The sequence below is a fragment of the Melospiza georgiana genome, chromosome 22, assembly GCF_028018845.1.
Source record: "Melospiza georgiana isolate bMelGeo1 chromosome 22, bMelGeo1.pri, whole genome shotgun sequence".
In the NCBI taxonomy this organism is placed as follows: domain Eukaryota; kingdom Metazoa; phylum Chordata; class Aves; order Passeriformes; family Passerellidae; genus Melospiza; species Melospiza georgiana.
Genome location: NC_080451.1, coordinates 10,108,879 through 10,127,923, shown reverse-complemented (window position 1 = coordinate 10,127,923; position 19,045 = coordinate 10,108,879). Strand labels below are relative to the sequence as shown.

General features: G+C 41.2%; 1 protein-coding gene across 1 annotated transcript in view; it reads left to right on the top strand.

Annotated features, from left to right (window-relative positions):
• Nucleotides 1–1,844: 1,844 nt before the first annotated feature.
• The window catches only part of PEX14 (peroxisomal biogenesis factor 14), a 37,068-nt gene continuing 19,867 nt past the window's right edge, over nucleotides 1,845–19,045 (top strand). The window contains exon 1 of the mRNA XM_058039163.1: nucleotides 1,845–1,878. Coding sequence (XP_057895146.1) covers nucleotides 1,845–1,878 — 34 coding nt within the window. The remainder of the gene's footprint in view (nucleotides 1,879–19,045) is intronic.

Here is a 19,045-nt window from a genome sequence, read left to right as displayed (position 1 = left end):
GAACCAGCCTGTGATATGTAAATGCCAACTAGTAATTACCTAAAACCTCAATTTTCTTTCTGTTTCATCTTGCAAAACATTTCATTTCCACTGAGTGAAAACACTTAATTTGGGGCTCTGACGGCGGGAGCGCGGCGGCGGCTGCGCCGCCAGGGGGCGCGCGGGGTCCGCGTGCGCGGCCGGGGAGCCGTGAGGGAGCCCCGGGGCCGCGGCGGCCGTGAGGGAGCCCCGGGGCCGCGGGGCCTCGCCCTCACGGGGTCGGCTTGGAAAGACCTCCGGGACCGTGCAGTGCGGCCTATGACCCAGCACTGCCCTGTCAGCTACACCAGCGCACTGAGAGCCGCGTCCGGGCTTTCCCTGAGCGCCTCCCCGGGCAGCCCCTTCCAGTGTCCAATCACCCTGTGAATAAATTCTTCCTGGTGTCCAACCTGAACCTCCCCAGATGCAGATTAAAACTATGTTTTGTCCTGTGGCTTGTTTTCTGAGAGAAGAGCCCAAATGCCACCTGGCTACAACCTCCTGACTGAGAGTTGTAGAGAGCAAAAAGGTTCCCCCTGAACCTCGTTTTCTCCAGGCTGAGCGGGACCCATGGCAGGGACACGGCCAGGGCCAGTTTCCTCACCCTTCATGCGGGTGCCGCTGAGTTAGCTGTCACTCATAGTCCAAGTTCTGAGCACCTAGGATTTCCGTGCTTTTTGTTTTATTTTTTCCCCTTGGTTTGGCTTTTTTTTTTTTTTTTTTACTTTTTTTTTTTGTTTGGTTGGTTTTTTTTGTGTTTTTTTATGTGGCTATTTTTAGTCGGATTTTTTTTTTCTGTGTGTGCGTTTATTTGTTTGGTGTTTTGGTTTTTTTCCTTTTTTTTGGCTACTACTCTGTATTCTCTTAGTTCCAGGTTCTTCATCTCAGATATGGCTCAAAGTGTGTTTCTCCCTCGCCTTTGTTCCCATGAATCTTGCTTTTCTGCCTCCCATGAATCTTGCTTTCAACTGTAATTTTTTTCCCCCCTCACTGTTTTACGTGAGGGCTTTGCCATTGTTGTTACAGCATTTTTAAACTTTTCTCCATCCAACTTTGAGATCTGCCCAACTTTGTAGGTTTCTATGTTATATCTGAACCGAAATAATTCCTGGGGTTGTGTATGTTTTCATTTAAACCTCAGTGAAATCACCGGAGGAGCTTTGAGGCGCTCCCGCTCCCCGGCCGGCCCGCAGTTCGTTCCCTCACGAGCACAAGTGCAGCTCGGCGGCAGTGCCGGGGCGCGGAGCGCGGCGGCCGCGGCTCGTCCCGGGCCCGCCGGGCGGCAGCGGTGCCTCCTTACCGAGATATATGGCTTCATAATTAGCCCCTTGCATTTTTCCCGAGTGCTGGCATCAGCGTTCTATGATGTGTTTCCCTGATTAACAGCTGCTTTGCAACTATTTCCGTGTGCCACCGATAACCATATTTGTCAAGTTAGTCCTGGCACGGCACTGATTTCTTACTAAAACACAGCATTTCTGTTGCAAGGGGCTTTCTTGTTCACTGCTGTGCCAGGCTTTTAAGTCAGCCCTTGTTAAAACGTAAGTTGGCTTCAGCCTGATGCTTGTTAACAGGATTCTGGGTATCTCCTTTAGAGTAGGAGTGCAGAAACCTTTCACAGACAATTTAATCTTCCGAGCCTTGCAAACATACAGCCGTACACTGAGGGGGTGTTGCTGTAGGCTAATATATTGATCAGTTCCATTTGCCCTATAGCTGTGGCCTTCTGCTCTGGCTGAAATAGGTTGAGTGTTTGTTGATACTGCCATATTATTATTTTTTAATACACTGGAAAAAAATTAATTCCAACTTCTTTTACATACGTCATGTATATTGCCAGTGTTGATTGCTTCCGCACATGTAATGTAAACTGTCTGTGCATAGTTCATGGCCTGGGCCGCCTCTGCTTAATGAAAAGAAGTGTTGCTTTTAAACAGATACAGATCCACTCAGAAAGACAAAATACCATCCCTTGCAACGTATAATTCAGACCCAACCTTTACATCACAGGTCATCTCAAAGTCTCAGTCTATCAACAAATGCTGTTTAGTAATAACCTACAGAGGGTTCCCAGTATTAGGAAATCTATTAGAGCTCTTACAGGCTGCACTCCTGGTGGCTTTTGAGTCTGTTTTCCATGTGGAACTCTCTTACCAAATCCTTTGTAACTTTTATTGGTAAAGATCTTTTGCATTTCTGTTACTTTGCTTTTTATTTCTGAGTTGGTAGAGAATAGGCATTTGCCACAGTACTTTAAATTTTGTGGTTTATTTTTTTTAATGTAACCAACTGATAAAGTAGCTTAGATTGCTTTCTTGGAAACCCTGCAGCTTTGAGCACAATAAGAAATAAGGCTGCCTTTATCTTCCCCATTAGAACAAAAGGGAGGGAAATTAGGAATGAAGGGCCTTGGCTGCTAAGTTAACGTCCAAGTGCTGTGCTTTGCCCCAGAATTTTGCCAGCTCTCTGCTCTTCCGTAGCATCTGCAATAAAGTTCCTGTCTTTCTTTTAAATTTTTGACATTGAAGCAGAATATTTGGCCTGAATTTATGTAATTTGTCCGGTTGCAAATATAATCTATGAATAGTGACATTGATCTTTTAATTGAAAAATCAAACTGTAGGACATGACCTGCTGCAGGATTCCACCCATCTCTTCCCAGTCAGAAAGATGTCTTTGTGAATCCTGTTGCTGCAGGAGAGATGGTGGTGGGAAGGCAAGTTTATGGGATTGCCTGGCTTTTTAAAAACCAAATACACTCTGTTTAATACAAGTACCTGATCCATTAGATAAAGGCACTCTGCTCGGCAGTGCGTGCTGGCATCTAAGAATCAACGCAGTGATACAATGCTCATTATTTGGCAGTGTCCTAATACCATAAAAATTTGGAGAAGTGTTACAAATGCTACAGAAATAGTATGGAACAATGTTAGCAGCTGAGTCAGAGTGCTATTTGCCACATGATTTTTTTGGCTGTACATAGGACTGCAAGTCTTCTCATCTTCCTCCTCCTTTTTCTGTTGTTTAAATTATGGAGTGCAGTTGCTCTTGTTTGTGCAAGGAAAATGATCCATAGAAGGTAGGGAAATTCTTGTGTATGTTTGTTGAAAATATTGGCATTTTGACATGGCCAAAATTGCTTTGTAAGTTACTCGTGTATACGAGATTAATTATAAAAATGAAGACATTTCATCTCAGCCTATGGGAACGAATGTTCAGAGGTGAATGCAAACACAGGATGAGAAACATGGGATTACCAGAGGGAGGAATACATGTCCAGGATTCTTTTTATGGAGTTGTTGTTGCTTGTAATTTCATTTTGTTTTAAGATTAAAAAGGCTGTGAATAATGGAGGAAGTAATGCAGGGGAGAGATAAAATAGAAGTTTATTTTGGACTGAAATTTACTACTGAAATGTTTACATCTTTATAAGGCAAAAATAAGCTTTAATAAAGGGTTAGAATCAATGAAATGTTCACATGGTTGCGATTGAATTAGCACAATGAAAAATACTGCTTATTTCTCACAGGTTTTGTAATACTTAAAAATTGATAATTAAATATAAGAGCTTGCAGAACTGCAGGTCTGCAGGCCGTTCGTGTCTATCTCACTAAATGTGGGAGGGAGTGTTAAGGAGTGTCTGAAGACACAAACAAGTAATTATTGTTAGAAGGAGAGTGGCTTTGATATGTTCACGTGTCTGTCGGTCTGCTCATTTGGGCATCTTTCTTATTCAGCATATTATCTTAAGGTTATTAGTTTGGGTGCTTTATATTTCTGCATCTGGCACAGCAATATCAGCACAGTTTAAATCTGCGATTTGCCTGTCACCTGCATTTCAGCTGGAGACAGATCAAGTGCACATAAATGAAGCCAAAGTATACTTTATGTGGGGTGGTTTTTACTCTGCTGTTTTGTGGTTCAAAATTACTGAATGGAACTTAAGGAAAAAATGCAGGAAAACAAGAAAATGAAAAGAATTAAAAATACCCCATTCATTTTATCCTCCCAGCTTTGAAGTGTGCTGGGACTTTGTCAAATTCCCGTTAAAATAAATATGTCAATTTCATCTCTCTTCCAAATTCATTTATCATGCTTTTTTAAAAGGTGTTTTCTGCTTTACCTGATGTTAAAATTGGATTCACTCGTTTATGCTGTTCTTTGCTGTATCCCCCATGTTTTTCTTAAATGAATTAGTAATGACAGCGTACTCCATCATACCCTCTCTACAGCCACTTTAAGGGAAGCCTGGTGATCTAAACCTTTTAACCTATTAAAGATGATTTTCCCCAATTGAATCAGACCCACCACAGGTGTAATAACTAATCATTTAAACTACACCTGCTATTATGTATTTTTAAGCCATTATGCATGTTGGATAGATGATAATTCATGTTTATTGCATTGTCCAATGGATCCGTTTTGCCTACACTAGCCTGATTAATGTATTTAAAGAAATAAGAGATGCAATTTAAAAGAAAAAAACATTGATGGAATGCACTGAGGAGTACATTGAAAGTGCCATTAAACCCATCAGAACTTTGCTCTCTGACCAGAAATGCATATTCCAAGTGTTTGATTCAAACACAAAGTGAAACTTAGTGATTTCAGGAGTGATGCTGTATTTTCCCTTCTTTTTCTGCTGTCAAAGTTTTGGAAACCTTTTTGGAACTGAATTCCAGAAACTGTATTTTAAGATAAACTCTTAAAGACCTGAATAACATGGGTCTGACATATTAGGATGGTTAATTTTAGCACTAGAGAAGGGAAGTAATCTCTTCCACTAGTTCACATGGATGTGCTGTGAGCACATTATTCCTCATCATGCCACAATCAGAACAGATGTTTTTGTATAAAAGTGGAGGGAATCACTGGTGCAGTAACATGTAATAACGTGTATAGCAATATAGGGAAGTATGTGGGAAATGGAACTACCATATGAAGAAAAAAATCAAATACCTTTCACTGGCACTAAATGGAAATGTAAACATCTAGTGCTGTTGTTGATGCCATTGAGTATTATCCCAGACTTTACCCTTTGCTTGTAGAAATGCTCTGTTTTACATGCTCTGTCACCTTAAAGAAGGATGTAGAAGTCAGTTTGTAGACAAAAGTCATCTGTGGCTTTTGCTGGTGTGCAATATAAATTTAACTACTTGCCTACCCATTTGTGTCATTCCAAGTGACTTTTTTGATTGTTGTTATGTGATCCAAAACATGTGAAGTCGCTTCTTCTCTAGTCATGAGAAGCTGAGGTTTATTTATTGCTTTCAATAAATTAGAATGATGGCAGAAAAGGCCTTAATCTCAGAATCTGCAGGGAGCTTTGAGTCAGATAGAAAGGAAGCATTCTTACAATAAGCCAACTGTTGCAGATGACATGCATTGACTCAAGGCTGGCTTTAACTGTAGGAGCCAACTTAGGTAAGAAGATCACAATGTAAATAACAGAAACACGTAATAATCTTAAAGGAGTTTTTTGTACAGGTAGAGCTGCTCCCAAAGTAATTAAACAAGAAACTTCTAAGCTAAACACCGTAATTGTGCTGTCTGTTTAGAGTTAAACCACAAACTCTGATACTTGCTGAACCATTTCTGAAGGTTGGTGTTGTCTCCAGACAATCTCCATGTGATGGGTGTGTTGTCTTACCTTGCAGTCCACAGTGCCTAATGTAAAATAGGGATTTGACCATGCCTAACTTGGATCTTTTCTCTCTTTTTTTTTTTTTCTCCAATCCTCCTGCCCTCCTCAGATTGTGACAGCAGTGAAATTTTTACAGAATCCACGAGTCCGCCAAAGTCCTCTCGCAACCAGAAGAGCATTCCTGAAGAAGAAAGGTATGAACTCTTTAGGTTGTGATCTCAGTGATAATGAGGGACCTTGAATTAGTGTAAAGTCAAAATGTATTGCTGTGGAATTTTAGATGTTATGGACAAAGCAATTAGTCTGCCCCAAAAGAAGATCTGAGGTTTATAAGAAATATCAGTCTCTTTTCTTCCCAACTGACTAGTGCAATATTTGCACCAGATGTGGAATTATAGAATACAAAAGACACATGGGAAATTTCTGGTTAACTGTTATCAGATCTTTTCTGCAATGAGGACAGTTCATGCTTGTGGACTAGCTGGTCAGTTCAAACCTTACTGACTCTGGCATTAGGATGGCCAATCTCTGGGTGAAAAGGTCAAATGTTTCCAAAGAGAGCCAGAGAGAGGCAAAGAACCTGGTAAAAGTCAACAAGGTCAGGTTAAGGTCAAGCTTGGGGTCAGCCTGACTTTCAGGCTGAAATGGTAAACTACTGACTGAGTTTAGCCCTTTTCTATAGCAGGGATAGAACAGATCCTGACAAATCCTATATCATCTTAGTGAGGTGCAGCATACTTTGGTCATTGCCTTACAGAAAATTTATTTTACTTTCTGACTCATAGTGGAACTATCTTTTGTTCCTATTTTATTTCTAAAGTTTTTATTCCACAACTTGCAGTGCATTCCAGGTGATGTTCACTCTATATTTTGCTACAGTTCTGGGACCATATTGCTTACCTAACATAAATAACAACAGCTTTAACTTGAAGTTAATTACGTGTGTTGTAGAGCACTGTAAGGTGTTGAAATGATGCTGAAAACACAAATTCCAACCTTCAGAGGGGAGTGACCCACATACACATTGAAGTCATAAGTACTTCAAGGTACATCAAATTCTAGAGCTAAAGATCTTGAGCTTTGAAAAGTAGGGAAGCCTATGAAATCCATCTTTTTCTGTTTGGAGTTATGAAGTGCCTATTGAGATGCCTGAGACCCGAAGTCACGAGATGGAGAGTTCAAATACATGCACCAGTTTGCTCACCCTGAATAGCAGGGAACCTAGAAGGGAATGGCAGCCTTGTGTTTTGGCAATGATGTCATGACAAGTAGCTCAGGGGCACATCATTTGGAGTGAGATCCTCTCTGCTTGTCCTAGTGCCAGTTCAGAGGACATTCCAATCACGTAGGGATCTGCTTGCCCTGCCCTGCCATCAGGATGACATTAAAATTTGGAGCCTGTTGGTCGCTGTGCACCATGAGTTTTTCCTTGAAATATGTGGACCTACGGGGAGTAATTAATCATAAAAGCTTGGGGATTTCAACTCTATCATCGAAGCAATGAAGCAAGGGAAAGCTGAGCCTAAAAGCTGTGCTGATTACCCGGGGTAACCTGATACAAAATCTATTGTTGCCGAGAGATCCTTAGCCCCCAGTATATCGTGCAATATTATAACTGCCTGATCTTCTTCTGTGCTGACAATGACCAGTTAGTCCTCATTTTCTCTCTCAACACAGCTGGGTTAGAATTTCATTTGCAGAAGGTATTTAGAGCAATTTAGAGACAAATGTCTCTGGTGTTTGCTCTGCACTTCCCCACCGCAGGCTTCGCTGAACAGTTTTTTGTATCAGGAGCTCCATCTAATCTGTTTAATTTTAATAAATCCCTGACTGGGAGAAGAGGAAGGGTGGGGAGATGGAGGCGCAGAGAAACTGTGGCCGGACTAATACTTCTTATGAATTACTTGGCTAATAATTACTAAAGAGCAGAAATGGTTTGGTAGAACTGTTTGTTTGTTCCTGTGTGTTAATTAGCCCTCCTTCCCTCTGTGCTAATTGTTTTTTTTCTAAAGTTAACCATAGGAGATGGGAAGGGGTAGAGTCCAGTAGCGCCTGTAGCCAGCAGTCACTGGAAATGTGTCCACATGGAATGTGGCCTGTGTTCCATGCTGGCATGGTCTATGTGGTCTAGCTGATGGAGTCAGTTCTTGAAACATAGATGCTGTGGCTGGCTTAGGCCTGAGCAGATGAGGGACTACAGGGTTTGGTGGGCTGTTCCCCCTGTTCTCTGATGTACAGTTCCTGTCATCCCAGTGATAATGCTTATCCCCAGATGAGGCTGTCTGGTAGAGAGTCCTCACTGCCAGCTGAAAAAGGTCCTGCAAGCCTGACTTGGCTTAAGAAATTTCACTTCTGAGACTCACAGAGGTGGTTCTGCCAAGAATTACAGTATTTTCTTCTTTTTCTATAAGCATCTCCTTCCTTATAAAGGCCAATCAAATTTTATTTCCTTTTAGTATAGGAGCTGGATTTGGTTTAGTGCATTTCAGTGAGATGAGAAATGAAAGTTTCTGCAGGATTATCAGCTGGACTGGGTTTGGTGAAACAGTAGTTGTAGGGGCTGAAATCAGGTGTTCCTGGTTCTGTGCAGTTCAGGTGTGCTGAACTGCTCTCTCTGGCACATGGGGTGATAGAGTGTTGATGACAGTTGGGAGAGTGAGGGTATCCTGGATTTGTAAAAGGGCTTTCAAAAGTCAGATGAGATTTCTCTGTTGTCTTAAGCACTTTTAAACTCCCATATACAGAGGCATTAATGAGAAACATGAAGTTATTAGAATCATTTATCATTTTCTTTGAAGCTTACACTGGCATTTTGTGTAATTTATGACATTTCCTCCTTTTTATCATGAACTTCTTCAGATGAAGGGAAAAACAGCTGTTTCCCCTCAGAGTATCTGAAAGAAAAGAAAGAAAAAAAAGATGCTGTTTGTTTTTTGTCCAACTCGCTGATTCTGCTGATGACATGCCACAGAATCAGCGGCGCCTTGGGAGTAATTAGACAGCATGTGGGGCTTAAACCCTTGTGGAAATGTGTCTGTCATTTAACTGTTGTGCCTCAGATGTCCTGCACTGCTCAGTTACCCATCCGGTAACTCGTGTGCCTTGTTAATTTTGTGTGCTCTGAATCTCTTAGGTTCTGGCAAGACAGAGGAAGGGGGTGGAAATGCACTGTACATGGCAAGCTCTGTTTTCAGGGTGCTGGGTTTTTGGGGCAGCGAAGGGGAAAACTGTGAGGTGACAGACTTGTTGTGTCATCTTGGATGAAGAACTGTTTTCTTAGTTGCTTGTTCTCTTCATTTGTAAAACGACTACAGTAATGCCTTTCCAGAGTGGGGTTGTGGGAACTGATGAAAGCATATGAGGAGCTCAGAAATAATAGTGATGGAAGAACAGAGGTGCATTAAAGCAAGTTAATGTACAATTGTTGAGTTATGTTGGGAAAATGTCCACTCAGAAGGTTTTCTGCAGTGCATCAATGTTCCAGAAAAATTTTCCAGTGTCAAGATGCCAGACTATGGTGATTTCTGAAGAGATGAAAAATTATTTAATTCTACATGCTCTTCCCAGTCAGAGCTCAAAGGCACTTGATCCCCTGGAAACAAATGCTGTCAGCCCCAAAATCTCCAGCCAAAAACTGACTTGATTTTCTTCCTCTTTCTTTAGTCTGCATTCTTGGAAGTTGAACCTGCCTTTTCCTCTTTGTCAAAGAAACCCAAGTGAATCACCTTCAGGACCTGAAGGATGGGGGCACAGCCCACTGCTGGAGGGCTTAAAAAAAGCAAATTCTTCAGCAGATTTCAATTTAACCCTCTTTTATTACTCCCTTTTTTTTTTTTTTATAATTTAAGTCCATTTCATGAGGCAGTTTGCATGTCCTTGAATGGAATCTCGTTACCATGAAAGCTTTTTTAGCATTGATTTCATAACAGTCTTAATTTAATAGTGCCGTCATTACTGAGAAGCTCTGAGAGTGAGGCCCCAGCTTTCCAGGTCAGTGACCTTTTAATTACAAACCTTGTTCTGATGGCCAGGTTATCGACTGGACAGCTCCCAGCTCCTGCCCCCAGCATGAAGATGAAAATAACTGCCTTTCCTCCCCCACTTCCAGAAAAGGGAGGAAAAGAAAAGTAACCTCTTGTGTTTCCAAAATTAATTTTCTCCTTCAGCTTTACTTTGTAATTAATTCTTTAACATGTCTCAGTGAAGCTCAAACAGTTTTTGTAAAGGCTTTTCTTGAGAATAAAATACAGTGCAAGCCAATGGAGTCCAGTGCCAACTCAGCTGGAAAAATAGAGTTAGTAACCTATGGTGTCAAAATACCTATTTAGGCCAAACTGCTCTGGCTCTCCAAACCTTATTCTTTTCTAGAAAGTACCATGTTTGATACACAAATGTGGGATTAGACCATAAGTGTTGACTGTTCAAGGAATGCTAGGTGACTTGTCATTCTCTTGAAACTTCCTGTCAGGACATGGATTGAGAGATGATGCAGAAAAGGAGTAAGGGCTTTATTTCACTGTTGTGCTGGTGTTGGCTTCTCCACAGTGTGGTGTGGGTGGTGCTGTGGTGGATCTGTGCTGAGGACAGTGTTGGTAGTACAGTATTGGTAGTACAGAGGTGTTTTAGCTGTATCTGAGCAGTGCTTGCACACAGAGCCAAGGCCTTTTCCTCTTCCCACCCCAACAGTGAGGAGGCTGGAAGTGCACGAGAGGATGGCTCAGCTGAGCCCAGCTGATCAGGGGACACAGGTATAATCTGTTCACTGTTTCCAGTACAAATCCAAACCATAGCCCCATACTAGCTACTGTAAAAATGGTGCACTATCCCCACCAGACAATGCACAACTGATTGCGTGAGTGAGGCTTGTCCTGTGTGGTCCTTGCAGCTCAGGTACCTTGTTCTCTAGCTGCTCACACCAATGCCTGCACAGACCTCATCACCTGAACTTGCACAGCTACAAGCAGGACCTGGAGTTCAGATACTGATAGCAAAAATTTATTGCAAGAGCATGCTTAGTGTTTTAAGTTTCTAGTACAAATCAGCACACAGCAAGAGAAAGTTCACTAGCATAGGTAGAAGCAGGGAGGTGCTTTCTGATTATTTAAGAAGTTTGCAGCAGGTGTTCAAGTAGCATAAAGTAACTCTAACATCTTGTGTAGACTTACAGAAATGACTGTGGAGGTGGCATGGAAGCTAGCACATTCTGCATTTTCATGCTGCTTTTCATTTCAGGATTTTGGAGCACATTGTACCCATTAACTATGGAAACTTTGCAGCTAGTTGCATGGAGCATGTTGGATGGTGTTTATAGGCTTATCTATCATTATCAGAATCATGGTTTGATCTAGATCTCACTGTGCTTCCCACTAAAAAGCATCCACCTCTGAGGTAGACAACAGCAGCTGTTCAACATCACTTTGCGATTTTTAGGAGAGGAAATGAAGAATACTTTATCTAAGTGATCTTGCAGAGGGAGCTTTAGGGATAGAGAATGTAATTACTGAGTAAAAAATTTACTAAGATTCTTGAAAAGCACCATGGGATATTTAATTACTAAAGATGGTTGGGCCTCTGTTTATGACTGTGCAAGACAGCTAATGTGCCTTGTAATATTTTGCCAGGATAAAGAAAAACATGTCCTACACCTGTCATGCAACCAGTTTGTTCTTTAGGTGCCTCCCATCCAAGCTTTGGCTCTACACAACCCTGCATAAATGGGGAAATGTGATTGTCTCCCAAAGAGCTTATTAGGGAACTTAAGAATGAAGAGTGAGAGAATGAAAGCTGTCATTGCTAACAAACTCACACCAGTTCCTATCTAAATCACCATTAGGGGTAATCACATCCATTTGTGCCACTCTGCTGTGTTTGCCCAGTGCTGATAATGTTCAACATACACATTCCACTCCTGGAGTATCATAATGCAGAGGAATAGATGTGCTTGTGATCCAGAAATTAGTTCCACCTTCCTGTGTTTTGTATTAGTTGCCTTCTTTTTTCTTCCTGAAAATGATTGAGAATCACTATCCATCTGCTGAGAAGGAGATGTCTTCCTGTCCTGCCACTCTTCTGCATGCGGATCTGTCACCTGCTGTTCAGTACCAGCCTATTCATCATGCTGACTCCTTTCCCCATCAATTTTACCACTGTTTGTGATGTCTGAACTTGTCATGAACTGCACGGATTTTCTTGGCTTCTTTGGTGACAAGGAATGTACAGCAGTGCTAACAAAATGTGCTCAACCTGAGGGCATCCTGGGAATCAGATATGGTGCTTCTTTGGAGGGTTTTGGGAAGAATATAGTTGAAGAAACCCTTCACTGTCATTCCTCAAGATTTGAAAGGAAGTTTGGAGAAACTAGTCTGTTCAGTCCCTATAAACATGGAGAAATCAGTTTATTGCTCATCTCTGACTCTTGTCCCAGTCACTAGTCATTTATGAGAGGGCAGAAAATCACCTGACATCAGGTTAGACATAACTGCTTGTGTGATGCAGTGTAGAAAGGAAGCCAATCCTTTCTTGGCTTGAAAATTATTGATAAATTGGAACAGGCTGGTTTGATGCTTAGGAAGTTGTGCATGCTGCAAAATGCTGTTTGTGAGCTTAATTTTAAGAAATAATTGGAATGTCATGGGTTTAATGATGTCTCTCCACTTGGCTATCTGACAGTGACTATTTAATGCAAAAGAGCCGTTAAAAATGGCTTTGCGAAATTAACTCCTATTGCTCATGGAGTGTATTTTGAGTCATATCTGCCTTGTTTACTGACAAAGTAATGTTTCCATTCCTGGTAGTACTGAAAAAACAATATGATTACAGTAGAGTGAATTGAAGTCTACCTAGAAGATAATGCTAAAATAGTCAATTATATTCCAAGGCCTGAAATCATTAACCTTAGTGATGGGCAAAAAAGACCCAGCCCCTAAGTCTGACTTGTAAATTTAAATATTTATTTATAATGCTTTTGAGTGAAAGTAAATGCCAAGTCCAAGAGAAAGTCACTTCTGTAGTTACAGTCTAAAAGCAGGCATGGGAGATCTGAGACATGACTGCTTCCTTGGCTTTGGGTAAACTTCTTGTTTGCAGCTTGCCCATCTGTAAAATGGGGTTAATTACCACTTTTGCCTTATTGACTCAGTAAGATTTATGTTAGCTATGTTCATAAACTGCTCTGATATGCTTGTTTCAGAGCTCTTGGTGCTGCAGTGTGTGATTTTTGAAGGTGCTGCAGTAAAAGCCACGCTTTCAGAGAGATTAGGAGTTTACTTCCATCAGCTGTGTATGGGAGGGGAAAGCTGCAAACTTTAGAATGTCAGAATGTCAAGGCTCAGGCAGATTGCGTGCAATCCTAATCCAGCCCTGCAGCTTTGACCTTTGAAGTAAGATTCACCTTGAGATGGTTGAAGAAATCTATGTATGTTTGTATAAAAATATTTCTGTGACAGAAGGAATTTGTTTTTCATGGTCATCTAGCTCAGGGTTTCCCCACAGTCTTCCCAGAACAAGTAAATGAATTCAGCTTCTGACCGCTCTGAGAATGGACCTGGTATTCTGAGTCTAAGGAGACAGCCTTCCCTCTTGAGGCTAAAACAAGGAGTGTAGTTAGGATAATCTGTGGTGTTCTGCTGAAATCCATTTCAGACCTAATGATACTTTCCTGCTAGGAAAGGTAAAATAAGTTCCTGTATGAGATAATTCTCTAGGATCTCTTAGCCAACATTTTTGTTCTGTTTAAAATTATGTCTTGGGTCCCCTTGAACATGAAATCCTACAGTTTGCTTTTCTGCTGCAAACTCTTAATTTTAGTCTGGAGTGCAATCATTCTTTTCTTAACTAAGAGGTTAATTTAGTTTTTGGTTCATTCCTTGCTATTCTTTCTCCTGGAGCCTCGTCCAGGTGACTCCACTTCTCCTGGAGCAGAGCAGAGAATTCATTCTCATGAAACCTGAGGCGCTCTGAAGTAAAAGCTGTTGACTTTGTCATACCGTGCAAATGTGCATTGCTTTTAGCAAGACAATAAAGGGTAAATGGGGTGATCTCTGCTCCTGCAGAGAGGTCAGGTGGTTACATTACACAATCTTCTAGAGCATCTTGCAGCAAATACATGGGTTATATTAAAAGTTGCAATCATATCATTTTTTAAAAGTAAATTGCTGACCTTATGCAGTGGAATCAGCTTTATTGAATTTCGCCAAAAATGCGTTTATAATCCCCCCACCCCTGCATACACATGATATTCATGTCCTTGCTGCCCATGTGGAAATGTCCCTTTTTACGGTGATAAAATTAAATTTGTCTTTGTCTCTGCCTTGCCTCACCTTTTAAGATTCCATCCTTTAGAGACACCAGTGGATATCCATACCAGAGAATGAAGATGGGCAATATCCCTGCATGGCTGGCTGGCTGATTGTGAGCCAACTACCACGGAACAAATAAATAAGCATTTCACATTTAGAGGACAAATCGAGCTGAGGACAGGTATAATATGGGTATTTTTCTAGGAGTGTTGTGGCCTTAGCATAGGTAAGAATTTATTTTTACTTGGAAGTACCTACACTTTGCTTCTGGATTTTTTCTAATTGCTATGCAATATGAAATGTAAAATCCACTAACAGTTGTAGTGTTACTCATAGCACTGTGTTACATGCCCTTCTTTAATAATAACTAACCATAAACTATCTGGGCTTTGGCCACCTACTGCCTCCTTCCTGAATTCACTTGGGAAAAGGTGTTACGTAGCATGCTCAAGAATTTAACACACCTATTTCCCATATTTCTGTGCCACTTTGCATCTTCAAAGTACTCTACAAATATTAGCTGACTAGCCTTGTGACACCCTTTATGAAATGGCAAGATTATAAGATTAATTTAAAACATTTCAAATTACATTTTTTCATCTTCATTAGACCTTTATATTCTTGAAAGAGTTTGCAAACTCCACATTTTAGTGGGAAACTGAGGAATTTTAGGTGGGGACACTGAGGCAGATTAACAGTTAGGTCTGGGATAATTCTGACTGCCAGTGATAGATCTGTAAATACAGCCATACTGTGCTATATTGTCAATGTGATGTACTGTATAGAATTTTCACTAAAATTACTTAAAGCATTTTCATGTTTATCCACCATTCTAACCCCAGCTGCTTTGAGGGTTGGTGGAAGAGGTTAAGCTGGTTTTATTCAATAAAATCAACACAAACCATCTAAGTAAATGAAGGGGCAGATTGGCCTTTGCAGTGTTAGCCTGCATCCCTTCTTACAGCATCCCCTAGCTTGTGTTTTTTATGTAGTGTTTAAAAGGCTGTTGCTCAGAGGTACTGAAAAGAATATCAGAATATCATTACTCCTGCTCTTCAAGTAACCAGGAGAATGCAGCTGTTAAACTCAGGATATAAAATACATGTTTAAAAGATGACTCTGTATGTGTTTAAAAAAGAGAGCGAGAGAGGATTCAAGGGAACCAAAAAATAGCAGGTTCCATTACTGTAATTAAATGGCAGCATTTAACCTATCAGGCCGTTGCGTGTATGTGAGAGACGAGCAGGGAGCTGCATTTGAAATGATCTCTGTCTTCCTTGGGGGATAGAGTAGTTAAATAATTTGTTTGCGAGGTGTGAGTTTAGTGTCGGGTAGAGCGAGTGCTGGTGTGTGTGTGTCTCGTGAAGCTGGCTAGCTGAGGATGCATTCAGCACCCCATGGATGCATTCAGCACCCCAGGCACTGTCAGGGCTGGCTAGCTGAGGATGCATTCAGCACCCCATGCACTGTCAGGGCTGGCTGGCTGAGGATGCATTCAGCACCCCATGGATGCATTCAGCACCCCATGCACTGCCAGGAGGAACACAAGCTGCTCTTGCCCATTTGTCAGGAGGAACACAAGCTTCTCTGCACCCAGGGCCTCACCTGGTCCCACATATTTCATCATGAAAGGAGAGCCTTTTCCATGCCAGGCCACCTGAGACAGACAGCAGCAGCAGTGAAAGAAAACCAGGGAGGAAGCAGAGGAAGAAAAAATCAGAGTCAGTTTTGTGAGCTTTTTCCCACTGGTTGCTGTAAGGGCTGAGTTATTGTGTGTGGCTGTTGGCTCTCAGGAGTCTGGGGGCTGTGGCATCCCTGGGGACCACGGACGAAGCTGCTGCTCAGGGATCTGCCCCTTCAGCAGCACATCAGACAGTGCTGTCCCTGTGCCTGGCGTGGCTCCTGAGCTTTGAGACTGGAGTGCAGAGCCACGTGGAGAGAGAGGGATCTGCTGAGGGCAGCCTCAGCCCTGCATCGTGTGCCTGGACCCTGAAAACCCCTTGGGCACACCTGGACACTGATGTTGGTCCATTTCTGGAGGAGACACAGTCTTACATAGTGCTCAGAAGGGGATATCTTCCCATTTTTATTAATTCCCTTTTTATTTGTACAGTGATTCCTTTGTTTAGGAATATTTCCTAGCCCAGGAACTCCAAGAGCTATCCTCATACTTTGAACTGCTTCAGCTGCCTCCCCTACTGATCCAACTTGTGTTATATTGCAGGAACATGGCCCTGAGTGTTTCTTAATCTTCACTCCAGTGTCTGTGTGAATTTTGTATGGCCACTCCCATTTTAATTCCTGGGCTGGAATTTTTGTGATGCATTAGAAGGCAACAGACAGTGTTAAAATTACAGATATTTCTGTATTTCCTTATTGAATATTCAACTCCAGTGACTGGATTTTGAGGGGAGCATTGGGCTAAAAGGAGACCAGGGACATGTCCTGTATTTTAGTACCCAATCAAAGCAATGCATGAATTTGAGTCCTTGATGAGATTTAGGAATCTGAAACTATTTCCATAGACGATCTACCAAAAAAAAGGTACAAATATGTTATTTGAATAAATTATTTGTTATGTGTACTCAAGTGCATATAAGGCATGTATAGATTCTCAAACCTGTCGGTCTTTGCCCATGATGATTGTGCCAGTCTGAAATGTTTTAGAAAAGATGCAGTGTAATATTATTTCTCTTTCACAGACATAGAAACTGAGGCAGATGGAGGTTAAATGGCCTACACAAGGTCAATAGCAAGGCTGGGAATAGAACACAAATGTGTAGAGGCTTTTTATTATACTAATAAGGAAACTCTGGAGGTGTGTTTGGCATGGTAATCGGAACCCCAGAGAACTAGGAGCAGTTACTGTGTTCTGTGCATGTCCCCAGGGAGCAATGATGAAACTCCTTTTCTACCTTACCACTCCAGTTCTCTGTGTGTGGTCACCATAGTTTTTACACCACTTAACCTCGTTATTTTTAGTATTGTTAGCATTAGTTGTCCTTTGGGCGTTTAATCCAGGCTCTTTAATTTTCTCTGGAGCCCTTAAGAGGCCCTATGGAAGCCACAAGGGGAGAAAAAAAAGCAATAAACAAACCAAAAGATGAAAAATGATCTTTTGAAACTTCTTCTATTTTGTTGACTTGTCCCCTAATGTTTTTTGTCTTTGTTGTTCTTTTATCATGAAGGACCCTGCTTAAATGTCTAATCTTGGTTTCTTAAAAGTTAATTTACTATTGTTTCTTTCTTCCCCACCCAAGATTAACATCCTGTGTGATGACATAGATGGTTGTTGTCTAAATGGATGTGATGTAACCAACAAAATTGTGTAGGGCGGGTGGAGAAATATTTATATACTTGTGTTAAAAATTACAAAGTAGGTTTGTCTTTTAAACAAAAGGTATTTCAACACTGTTAGTGGCAGCATCAGCCTTTAATTTTACAGGTGGCTACCTTTCTAGTAACATTCAGCAAATATTTTAATGGCATGTAAAAAATTTCTCAAAAACAGAATAATGAGGAACGAGGGTGATTTATAATCTGTAATGAATTCTTGCTGACGTTGTCTTTTTATAATAGTGTAGCAGCATCTCTGTCTTTCTGGGGGAAGTGCAAACCAAATTTACCTGAAACATTTGTACCATAATAATCAAATATGTAGCATTTAGATGTAATTTTCTTAATTCAGCTTATCTTCTTAGTGTGATGTTACCTGACTCACAGGTGTCTAACAATAATTCCACTTTATAGGAATTGAGTTAGAGGAGCCAAGATGCTCTGTAAGGCTGTGAGGAAATGCCTGTCAGAAAAAGGCCATGTGCTCATGGCTCCACACCCACTGTTGGTTTCTTTACATTTCCATATCTTTTTCCATGCACAGTTCCATGTATTTTTACATGTTCTCAAAATGTGCAGCTGTAGCTACGAGTTCTCCATGCTCCCCATAGCAGCTCCCTGCAGAGGGAGTGTCCAGTGTGCCCTTCCAGTGTGTTCTTCAAGCACTCCAGCTTCATTTACAGACACTTCATATGATTTTTCCTGTGATGAGTCTGTACAAATGTGTTTGTTTTGTTCCTTTCTAAAGTCTAAAGTAAAAGAGGAAATAAATAACATTGAGGGAAGGTGCTCTTCACACTGCAGTTCATCTTGGTCTGCAGAGGCTGCTCTGGGACTGGTTTTGCCCAAGGTAGAAAATAGCCAGGTGCTCTTGTTAGTGGGTTTGGGGCAATCAGTAATTCCAGAGTAATGCAAGGAAACAGAAATGGTGCATCAGGACAGATTTCCCCATTCTTATAAATAAAACAAAGGCATCCTTCAGATATTCTGAAAAATCTGGTTAAAAATTTCATAGAATGGCTTGAAATTGTTGTTCTATTACATGATTCCTTTCTTTTGAATGCTGATTTTGGCAGAAAGAGTGGCAGGTTCTAGAACTGCAAGCCAGCCCAGTGCAGTAATCCCAGATCAGCAGTGGCTGATCCAGAGTTCCACGTTCCTGATGGAGTCTGTGTTCACCCCCATGCCACAGCAAGGCCTGGGGATTCTTCCCTGCTGTAACCAAGAAATTGGAGTTACAAATGTCTGGTTGACTGCAAATCCCCCCTGGCCAGCTCCTTCTGGATCAGCATTGGAATTCTTGTGACATGCTGGTTCAAGTTGTTGGAAATACAATTTAAAATTGATGTTCCAAAGGTAGATCAAAACCAAACCTCCTGTATTGCTGGTGTTTTACCTTACTTGAATTTAAGACCACCTCTGGCTTTCTATTTAGAAGCTCCTAAAGATAATATCACAGATCAAAGAGTAGCCAAAGGCTAATCATTTTGTTATTATTGCTCAACAAGCTACTTAACAAAATATATTTTGTTCACACAAAATAAATGGATCTGAAGCACAAATGTTTTCTGTCCCTGCTGCTATTAAAATATGTGGTAAGCTTTATAAGCTATGATAGTGCATGGGTTTCTTAAGGGCCATGTATCAAACTGGGCTGCTTTTGGAAATGAAAATGTAGAAGAAATTAATATTCTTACACCCTTACAGAGTGTTTCAAGTTGTAGTTCCCAATTTAATAGGAAATTGCAAA